The sequence below is a fragment of the Sinohyriopsis cumingii genome, chromosome 14, assembly GCF_028554795.1.
Source record: "Sinohyriopsis cumingii isolate HCF-2022 chromosome 14, ASM2855479v2, whole genome shotgun sequence".
NCBI lineage: Eukaryota > Metazoa > Mollusca > Bivalvia > Unionida > Unionidae > Sinohyriopsis > Sinohyriopsis cumingii.
The window spans coordinates 12,029,085-12,041,110 of NC_142974.1; the positions used below are offsets into that span (position 1 = coordinate 12,029,085).

The window sequence follows — 12,026 nt, forward strand, 5'->3', positions numbered from 1 at the left end:
CAGGCATATCTGGGTTTACTCCTTTCACAGTTGGTAGGTCTGAATCTACTCATTGCAGAGTTGTCAGGTCTGATCTACTCATTTCACAGTTGGCAGATCTGATCTATTCATATTCCAGTTGGCAGATCTGATCTATTCATATTCCAGTTGGCAGAGACAGGTATACATTTTCACAGCTAGGCATGATACAAGCCCAAATATAATGAAGCCATTGTGACTCAGTATGGTATTTAGTTCTTCCCATTTCTGTTACTCACGAAGATGCCTTGTAAGTTTATGATAATGTCTACTCAGATGTGTTTTAAATATGTATATATTTTATTTCTTTTCAGGTAGATAGGAAATGTGTTAAATAGCAACACATGCAGTTTCTGGAAAGAGGCCATGCCTAAAGAGGATTCATTACAAATGAAAAATATTATGATTACCCATGCTTTTTATAGCATGGAACTAAATAATGGCAAGCATATCGTTTCCAGTCCTACAGCGCCAAGGGCATAGACCTGTTCTTCAATTTCTAGCATCATGTTTCCTAACTATTACAAAGATGCCATTGAAGACTGAATTTTATGTTTGTTTTTTTTAGAATGGGGGGAACTTTTTATCTGTACAAATTTTAATATAACAATTTTTACCCTGCATTATAATAATTATTTACAAGTATACATATTCTTTAACATTGGATGGTTTATCATTTTCTCAGCATTGATAATGTTACAACATGTACGTTAATGATGATTATAATAATCATTATCTGTGTTTATGTATACTGTTTTTAGAATTATACCTGGTTGGGATTTGCGTGAGTGTGTTCTTGAAAAGAAAACATGTCATAGTTGCATATAGGATAATTAGGAGCTAGAAAAGATCTGTTTAGAAATGTTTTACCAGTTCAGAAATGTACATTTGACCTGTGATGTCCAAGACTACAGCAACTATAGCTTTTAACAATGTCACCATTTTAAATGAGAAATGTCATCAGAAATCTTGAGCTGTCAGAATGGTAATTAGTTCATTTTGTTGCCATTATTTTTTTCCTGGTGAAATTTTGTTGCCATTTATTTTCAGCTTAAGCTTTTCTATCATTCTCCTACTTTGTGATTGAAACAGGTTTTTTTGTCCATCCATTTATGACTAAGTAAGAATAAAAGGTCAAAATCTTTGCAGTGACCATATTTGTGTTGGCATAGGACCATGAACACCTTTGTAAGCCTCATTGCATGATCCTAGAACTAATGGTTGTTTGGTCTTATTTCATTTACCCCCTTACCTAAATTATTTTGAACAAGACTATATTTTGTTGAATTGTACTGTGCATTTTCTAGTGTGTATGGTGTTTGTGTTTCAAGCCTCACTATGAAAGTGGTAATGACAACTATGGTCGTGTCTGTCTGTCTGCATGTCCATCACACCTTGGTTAGGTTTTGTGTTTAAGTCAGTTTCAGACATAGAGATGGAGCATCTGTGTTCCACGAACACTGGATTTAATATAGGAATGTTTTGCTTGACTGTTTTTCAAATTTAACCAAACTAAGGCTGGTCACACATTATGCCTTAGATAAACACTTCAACAAAAAGTATCCTCATCAAGCTCTTTAAGCTGGGGTATAAGCTAATAGTGTAGATTACAAACTATGTCTTCATTGCCAGATTTTGGAGTTTTCTCAAAATAGATATATAGGTGGGGATTATTTTTGGCATCACCCTTGGTTAAAGTTTAGTGGATTCTGTATTCATGTATATTTTAGTATAGTATTGGTACTGATTCCATTAGGTACAAAGACAGCCAGTGTTACAGTGTAACATAACACCCTGCCGAATATAACCTTTAAAAAAAGCTAACATATACACACACAAGATTAAAACAAACAATTAGTTGTGCACATATTTTAAAAATTTCAAACCACGTCTATCGCTGTTATGCAGAGATTGCTTTTCAGAGCACAGAAGATTATTGTGTGAAGTTGTCCAATAAAATTCTATTAACCTGTCCATTTAAAGCACTGAAAGATCGTAACATAGTTTCTAGGAGCTTGTCCTTTTTAAGGACAAAAGATAATAACAGTTTCTAGGAGCCTGTCCTTTCTAAGGACCAAAAGATAATAACACAGTTTCTATGAGCCTGTCCTTTTTAAGGACCAAAGGATTATAACACAGTTTCTAGGAGCCTGTCCTTTTTAAGGACCAAAGGATTATAACACAGTTTCTAGGAGCCTGTCCTTTTTAAGGACCAAAGGATTATAACAAAGTTTCATTATGTTTTTATATAAAGCATTGAATCTACTATTAAACAGGCCTTAAAAATGTTTTGAAAGTTTACATGCTTCTAGGCAAATAATTTCATCTTCTCACTTGCCCGTTTAAATTTTAACTTCCCCAGTCTATATAGAGAGTATTTGGTTTCATTTTTACAAAAGGTTAACCTGTGGATTTTTTGCTTGTCCATGTCATTAACTTGCCCAGCAATTGGCATTGGAATGTTACCCAGGGCAATTGGCAGTGGAAAGTTTAAATGCCTGATTAAAGAGGGATACCTTAGCCAGTTTGTATTTGTATGCATAGCTGTATTACACTTGAATTGCCTATAACTTGGAATTCCCATGTATTATTCAAAAGCACTCCAGCAAATGTAAGTTGTATTGACCTTGCTTGCTTTTAAAAGTGCAGAGAGAAGGGCATATCAATAAAATTTATATTTTATATTTCAATTAGGTAAGTTGAAAATGAGGCAATTTAAGAAAAGGTGAAAAGATTATAAAGTCATCCAAAAATTGCCTCATTGTTATCAAGTTGTATATAAATAATTGAGAAAAGTTAACCAATGTTAGCGTTAAAAATTTGATGAATTTATTTAATTGGATTTAAATTGTTGTAGAATTGTTCGATACTCAGAAAAGCTATTGTAAGATTTTCTGTTGAAGCCAGCTAGGCTTGTTTCTAGCATGTGAAATAAGTTTAGTTGTGGTTCATGTAAATGAAAAGCCGTAATTGACCAATTAATCGCTGTTAATCAAATGCAGTTTATTGTGGTTCCATGAGACAGCTGATCAGTTGCAATTTATTCTCTACTGCTTGTTTATCCATGTCCTGTCTGAACGATATCTGATACCCGTACATTTCTTGCTATATTACTTGTAAAATTTCATTTTGTGTAACTTTTCAACTTTGTGCCCAATTTTGACAACATTTTTTGTAGGTACTGAAATTGTTATTAAATTCTGTTTTTTCATATCACTTCAAGGAACAAATGAGTAAATACAGCACATATTTCAGTGTACTTGAACACAATCCTGTGGCATTGATGTGGCCTGGCATCATGCAGGAAACATTTATGAATCTATTGCTGTTGACAATAGTAGTCTGTGATAAGAAATTGTAGAATCCTTCCAACATCTAAAACTGAAAATGATTTGGTTTAATGCAATTCTTCACAACGTGATCTTTAATATATATACAAAAAAAATTGGTATGGTAATAAAAAGAGTATGACAATGAGTACAGGGAGTGTGGTATTGAGTACATGAGTGGTATTGAGTAGAGGGAGTATGACATTGAGTAGAAGGGGTATGGTAATGAGTACAGGGAGTGTGGTATTTAGTTCATGAGTGGTATTGAGTAGAGTGAGTATGACATTGCATAGAAGGGGTATGATAATGAGTACAGGGAGTGTGGTATTTAGTTCATGAGTGGTATTGAGTAGAGGGAGTATGACATTGAGTAGAAGGGGTATGGTAACGAGTACAGGGAGTGTGGTCTTAAGTACAGGGAGTATGGTATTGAGTACAGGTAGTATGGCAGTGAGTGCATAAATATGGTATTGAGTACAGGTAGTATGGTAATGAGTACATAAGTGTGGTATTGAGTGCAAGGAGGATGGTAATAAGTACAGGGAATGTGGTATTGAGTACAGGGAGTATATGGTAATGAGTATGGAATCAAGAGCAGGGAGTATGGTAATGAGTAGAGGGTAGAGTATAGTAAGTAGGTTATTTGTTTCTGGAATAGAATTGATAAACTGTCTTTGATTGTTATCTGTTCATTTCAGTTCAGTTTCTAAGCAAACACAAAGATACATGTATTGCCATGGAAACAAGATACAGCTGTAATATGGTTAATAATTTTTTACCAGAACAAATACATGCATGTCTGTAAATGTACTCTTGTACTTCATTCAGTTAATAAGATCATGTACAATGCTATGTATGAAATTCTGATACCTTTAAAAAAAATTCTTCAGGCTAGTCCTGGTAACTTTGTGAAGATAGCATAAAAATGCTTATCATATGGACATTGATAAATTACAGAGCATTTCTAGTTTTATAATTGAACCAAAGGCATGTAATTGAGCTCCATTTTGAAAAAAAAAATGTATGTATAATTTTTTAAAAAACATATCAAATTTATTTTATTGTTTAGTTGTCCAAAAAAAGATGTAGATTTATTATTTATGTATCACATAGGTCATGGGATTTTTGCAATGTGTACTTTTAGGTTCACTAACATTGTCTTAGAAATAACACTTTTTTTCTTTCTATTACTTTCTTGCTTTTATAATTAACATATATGCTTTATATTCAAAAGAAGTTTCTTTTAATTTGGACAATACCAGCATTCTGAGTTCTGGTTCAACTGGCAGCTTTTATGAAGCCTGTAGAACTTATTTAATCATTTCCATGCCTCAGCTGCTTAGTTTCTTTGTAGTCCTTTTTGCTTCCTTCCGCCATCAGAAGAAATTCTCTTCTCGTTTCATGTACATTGTACATGTTGCAAGAATTATTGCAGTGAAATAAAAAGATGAGTACATTTTTTTCAGTTTTCATTCTTCTTAGCTTATGATTAATTTTACAAGTCCTGATGGGGCCTTTTCGTAAAAGGAAAATATAGGGAAATCATTTCAAATAGTTTAGGTGTCTTTGTCCATATTTACTTTGCGATTCTGCATTCATGTTTTAAATTTTTATACAGACCTGTATTTCAACACAATGTTAGTTTTGTTTTCCTTTACCCTTATTTTTATTTCTCTCCCCGTGACTTGTCAAGGCATATCAAGGATGAAGTGTAAGAAATGCATTAGGTAAATTTGTGTTTTTATCTGGCCCATTAGTATCAAAACTGTTTCAGTCAAAAATTGAAACTTAAACTAAAAAAAATAGAAGCAAAGGTTTCCTAATTGGATTCTAAATTGGTATCAGTTATCAGTCTTGTTACATCAATAATTTTTATATGCATGTCATAAGGCAGAGTTTCGATATCCATCAGGTACCAGTTTAGATTCTGCACAATCTCCACCATCTGTAGTTATCAGACTTTGGGGATTTCTTGTGCTCAGGGCAAGGAAAAAGTCTATCCATTTTGGCATCAACAGTAGTAGCCACTGTGATTGAAGTTGAAAAATGTTTTTTTTTCTCGGCAGAATAACTTAAGTTTCAGACAATGTACCTTGATCAAAGTTTGTGGAGGGCTTACACTTAAAGTATGAAAGAGGTTTGTTTATGTAGGGATCAAAAGGTCACAGGTCAGGGTCATAGCTCAAAAGAAAATTGTTTCTTGGAAAAAGTTTTGTTTAAGAACTAAGTACATTGACCAAAGTTTGTGGATTGGATTGCTTACAATCAGGGTAATAAATAATCCTATAGGTTCTGGGAATTATAGGTCAGAGGTGATGGTAAGTCTAATAAGAAATGATTTCTGCTTAGTATGTTTAGGTCAAGGTTGCTTACCTTGACCAAAGGTTCAGGTCATTCAATCTTATTGTCATTAGTCTGCACAGAAAACTACAATCTACTGATGTCCTACAAAGAGAAATAGTTGATAGGTGTATAAGGTGTCGTGCTTGTTTTCAAGCAAGTACAAAAACGACACTGAAGACGGAATTTAAATTTGATTGGTGAGTACACAAGGTGTACCAGACTATCCTCCATTGAACTAAATCCTTTCGAGTGACACTACTGGTGCTTGGCTTCAATTTATCATATTTTTCCATAAAAGTTCTTTGGCTGATAAATATTTGTTTTTAATTTTTATATAAATGGTAAGAGAGACATTGACAGAAAGTCACATGTCTGTCAAACAGTCAAATCTTGATCAGATTAAATTTTCACGTATCTTTCTCAGAAGCAAGTAGTGCACTTTATTTTAAGAATTGATTGAGTACATTAGACTATTTGTCAAATTTTGTTTTAAGTATCCATCTGTATGAGATGATGGTGGTCTTAAGTATATACTATGTAAACATCTGTTCCCATTGTAGATCATGTAGTCATGGTGGATTTTTTAAGTAACTACAGTCTCTTTACAGAGGTCATAGGTCGTGTGGATACTTGAATCAACTACTCTCTTTATAATTATGGTGGATACCTAAACCATTCACTATCTCTTTACAGGTGCCATGTCATAGTTAATGGTGGATATGTAATGTAGTCACTATCTCTTTACAGATAGTCATGATAGATATGTAAGGAACCACTATCTCTTCAAAGGTGACATGTAATAGTCATGGGGGATACTTGACACACCCACTATCCCTTTACAGATAGTCATGATGGATATGTAAGGAACCATTATCTCTTCAAAGGTGACATGTAATAGTCATGGGGGATACTTGACACACCCACTATCCCTTTACAGATAGTCATGATGGATATGTAAGGAACCACTATCTCTTCAAAGGTGACATGTAATAGTCATGGGGGATACTTAATTCAACTACTGTCTCTTTACAGATGACATGTCATAATCATGGTCAATACTTAAAGTGACCACTATTGTTTTACAGATGACATGTCATAATCATGGTCAATACTTAAAGTGACCACTATTGTTTTACAGATGACATGTCATAATCATGGTGGATACTTAAAGTGACCACTATTGTTTTACAGATTACATGTCATAATCATGTTGGATACTCAAAATGACCACTTTGACCATACAGAGGAAATGTTAGTGTGTTGGCCTTAAGTAAGAACAGAATCAGTCATCTCATTGGTTGGGTGTACAAAATTGTTGGTAACTTTGGTCACAATAAGCTGCCTTTTCTGAGATTCAGTATGCTTTATTTACAAATTCAAAGTGAAGAGTAATTTTCATGGCAGTAAATGCCTTCCTGAAATGATTCCTTAACATTTTTTTTAAATTTTAACATGTATATATATATATATATTGATTGATTCAAATATTGTTGTATAATTCAAACTAACTTTACTTGGAACCATACTTTAAATTTCTTTGAAAGTGGGAAAGTTTCAAAACTGATTATAAGATCTTGCTTGTTTTTGCTTTATTTTGGATAAAGTTACTAAGAATAAGAATTTGAAATAGTCTCGCATACAGTTTTCCACTGTGGAAGTTTCCTGATTATGGGGCCCAAGCACAGTTAAACAAATAAAAATAACCAAAAATATGATTTACTAGATTCACTTTTTTGATACTGTGTTCATTTGTTATCAGCATTTCAATGAAACTGTATGATGCTACTCCACATATTTTGGTGACTTATAAAATTAATGAAGATAAAAACTACTGAATTTTGAGCTTGAATTTAGATTTTTGTGGGTTATTATGTAACAATGTGACTACAGAGCAAGGACAATAGGGTCTGAATTATAGCTGCAATGAAATAATCCATATATACAGTTGCACTAGGGTTAAGTTTTATAGAGTGCAAGCCCCTTGAAGGGACTGTTGTGTCTTGCAGTATTATGTGACGGACATAAGAGGATGGACAAAAATGTAACTAATTTAAAAAATTCCATATATTCACAATAGGGTTAAGTTTTGTAGAGTGTAAGTCCCATCGAGGGACTGTTTCTTTGGTTATTGTAGGACTGTGCCTTCAGAGGGAGGACAGTAAGCAAGAACATAATTATAACTGCAGTGAAAAAATCCACAGATAGTGTCACACTAGACTTAAGTAATATAGAGTACCAGTCCCTTTAAGGGGTATTGTGTGGCCATGTGACTATAGAGTTAGTACAGAATTATAACTGCAGTGTTAAATCACACTAAGTTTTTGTACACTGGATTATGCAAGCTTGACCTGTGCATGTTAAAGTGGATAGTCTAACCTTGTTTATGTAAACATTTTTGGGGGATATCCATTAACAAACAAAAATGGCTACCCAAGCAGTATTTTCACCAGTCTCTACAGCGTTATTTTGTAATGGAAAATATATCCACTACCTCCATTTCCTTTCTGTCATATTCTTTATTATGTGCTGAAAATGTTCTTCCGATTTAGTTTCTGTAGACCAGTGATGGATCCTTTTCATGGCCCACAAAAATAGTGTAATCAAGATACATTTACCATGAAAACAAAGGCAGTTGAAGATTTAGGTGTTAAAACCATAAAGGGCAAAGAAACGTACCTCGTTCTATATAGTCCAGATTTATAAAGCACTGTATATCACCAATTTCTTGAGTAGAACATTTCTTAAATTCAGAAAAGAAATCAAATTTGCAGATATAATTTTCCTAGTGATGACTTTCATGCAGAGTAATGTACTATAGATCCATCATTGTTTGGCAGCCATTTATACTACGAATATGTTCAGTTAATAAATTGCCATACTTCATTGATGCATATAATATTGCATATTCATTTATTCTCTGCAGTCTGAATGCAGTGAGTATATGCATCATGAGTATTGTACAGTTGGAACACAGCAAGTATATATCTATATATATCTATATCTATATATGTGTATGTATATATATATATATATATATATATATATATATATATATATATATATATATATTGAGTACTGTACAATCTAACATAATGGGTATTATAAGTACTGTACAGTCTGAACACAGTATGTGTATGTATTGTGAATACTATACAGTCTGAGCACATGAAGCATATGGAGTGTGAATACTTTACAATCTATGCCACCATGAGCATATAGAGTGCAAGTACTGGACACTGAGCATTTGTATTGTGAGTACTGGAGTAATCTTTGCCATCATGAGCATGTGTATAGTTGGAATACTGTACACTGCCACTAAGCATATGTAATGTGTGAGTACTATATAGTCTGAGCACAGTGAGTATATGTATTATGAACTAGTCTGAGCACAGTGAGCATATATATTGTGTGAGTAGACCATGAATGCAAATATTTTGATATATGTGCTGCACAACTCATAAAAGCAGCATTATGAAATATGGTCTTATTATAGCATAATTAATTAATTAAACAAATTAGCATCAGTTTCAGAACAATTCATATTAAGAATATCTCAGTTGAATAATAAGAACTATTTATCAATTATTTTTATAATTTCCAATTTCAGAGAGGCTTTTAATGGATAGTACTGTCTAAGCATTATTTGGGTCCTGCATCATGATGCAGGAGCCATTTAGTAATCACATTTTCTATTTGTCTGTGCACACATCTTATAATCACCTCAGCTCTGTGACCCTCATGCCTAATTGGATTCCATTTCGTTGGTAAATTGCCATATAAATGTAGATGTGTCTTTTACGGGTTTCATTGTATATGGTCCATTTTTGATGGAGTTGTGGTCCTTTTAAGATGAGTCTTAATTTTCCACATCAGATCCTTGCATAGCTCAGGTGCCCTAATCATTCTGATGATCCTTGACAGTTAACTTGATATCTTCGTGTAGGATATTGCCTGGAGATAATATAGCTCAAGAAACATTGAACATGCAATTTGGTATGAACATTGTTTCATAGATTTGCATGTGCTGTTCATGGTTTAGTCTTGTTCAATTTGGAAAGAGTTGTGATATTTTTAAATGTTTTGTTTCAGTGTGGGGGCCCAGTGTAGTTCTGTGTCTCTTTCTAATTCACTGTTTTGTATCTACTGTATACATCATACATTTTCAACCAAACCTTGTAACATTACCATATTAAAGAAAGTTAATAATTTGTTTATTAAAGATGCGGACAAGACATGTTATGTACTGAGCTCTCTTGTTTATGCCAGCATTTATTATTGGGTACTTTGCCATATGATACATCATCCATGATTTGTTCAGGTCAGCTTTGAATCCTAAAATTTTTACGATTTTAGAAACATTTTTCCAAAACACAATCATGTCACATGTTGATTTTTAGTGCCCAGTTTTTAGGATGGGTTGGCTTTTTTGGGCAACGTTTTTAAAATTAGTAAACTTACAACACATTTAAAGGTGCTATTTACTGCATTTATGTAAATGACAATGATTGAACAAAGAATTCATGATCAATGGCACATAATCTCTTCATTGTAATGTTGAGTTCAAATGTTCAGTTTTATAATACAATCTGTGTGTGTAAAATACTTGGGATGATATCACAAATATATTGTCATAATTTTTTCAGATTAAGGCGAATACATTTCAGATTTTTTAAAATCATGAGCTGTCTTCAAGATATATCTAGTTCATGTGAACTTATTTTGTCATTTGATAAAGTTTTTCTGTACCTTATTTCAGAACTACTCTTTTGATAATTAAGTAATATGATGATTAATGAGTGACAGAAATACAAAGATAATCTGAATAAGATTTAATGTCTGCAGTCCTACATGGAGATCTGACACATACACCGATAAAAGCTAATGTTCATTTTGACCTTTGGAATTCCCAGTCTGCTTATTTTTAGTAGCGTATCAGATAAAGTATTGCATTTTTGTGTTAGGGAGAGTTATTATTAGTAATACGTTCTGAATGACGTGTCCCTTTCAGAAATTTGAAAGCTGTGATTTTATTAGTGACCACAAGGTCAGCAGAGCATGACCTCTATCAGTGTCCATCAGACCTCCACGTACTACTGTGGATCTGGTTTAAACAATTTTGTTTAGAGACGATTCCAAAACAAAACTAACAGTGGACATGGTACTTTTATGACTACAAATTCTTAGTGTTAATGATATCGTTTTTTTTTTTCTCCCTTCTTTTCCCTAAGTTGATTTCACTGGTTTAGGAATTGATTTTGTTGTTACCTATGAAGTTCCATGTTTGAAGCAGTCGTACTGTTTTCTAAATAAGAAACTCCTTAATTAACTGATTTGTTGTTTGCTGTTTCCAAGTGGAATGAATGTAATTTAATGAGACATACTTAATAAAGATACAGCCATATCATAAAATGTTTGTTATTATTAATAGCTTGTTTTGGTAGCAGTAATTTGAGCTTCTGGGATGGCCTGGTATCCATGGATGTATTGATGTTGATGCTTTGGGACCAGTATATGAATGGCAGGTAACTTATGTAAATAAAGTGTTATTCTTTAGAGTAGTTATTATATGGGAACTTTTGCTCAGTAGCATACCTGATAGAGAGGAATTTGTGCAAGTTCAGTTACTGTATGTGAATTTTTAGCATGTCCCTGGAAATCATGTAAGTTCACAGGGGTCATGCTACCAGGCAAAGCGAGCAACTAAGTCGCCTAAAAAAATGTAAGCTTCGCCGCCTTCTTTTACGAAAGCGAAAATGACTTTTAGGACAACATTAAATGACCGTCCTTTTCTTTATATGTTCCCACGTCTTGGCCAGGTTATTTCCAGTGTTATATATAGTTCAAGGCGAATTGTAGGTTTCAAGCCATCAAATAGTTCGTGTTGAAATTTAAGCCGGCAAACAAACTCTTGTACATTCACAGGCATGTGTTGCGATAGCTGATTGACCATTAACCATTTCCTGAGTAAGTTAGGAACTATTACTGTTCGATTTCAGGAAGTTATCATTTGTGATAAAAACACAAACTTGTGTTTCGAAACTTAAAGCTATATAAATAGCAATTCGAGTTTTAAGAATAGAATTGATAACATGAACATTATAACTGCCGCATATTTTCTTGATAAAAATCAGTTTGAAATCTTAAGTGAACTTGTCGTGGGGAAATAATGGCGGACATCGCTGTTCTGGGAAGTACCGTTTTATTAGATTATATATTTTCAAAAACCATTAGGCAAATGTATTAAGGAAAATATACAATTCATAGAAAGCAGTCTAAATATTATGTAATTAAAGATTTAGCTTTAAAATGCAATTATGTAGGTCATAAATTTACGGA

The 12,026-nt window shown here is 33.3% G+C and overlaps 1 protein-coding gene across 11 annotated transcripts in view; it reads left to right on the plus strand.

The window, feature by feature from the left end:
- The window catches only part of LOC149783253 (protein scribble homolog), a 184,501-nt gene extending 173,402 nt beyond the window's left edge, over nucleotides 1-11,099 (plus strand). For all 11 annotated transcript variants that reach the window (XM_089931472.1, XM_089931479.1, XM_089931476.1 and 8 more), the window contains one exon: nucleotides 333-11,099. In XM_089931472.1, coding sequence (XP_089787598.1) covers nucleotides 333-336 — 4 coding nt within the window. In that variant the 3' untranslated portion in view covers nucleotides 337-11,099. The remainder of the gene's footprint in view (nucleotides 1-332) is intronic.
- The last annotated feature ends 927 nt before the right edge of the window (nucleotides 11,100-12,026 follow it).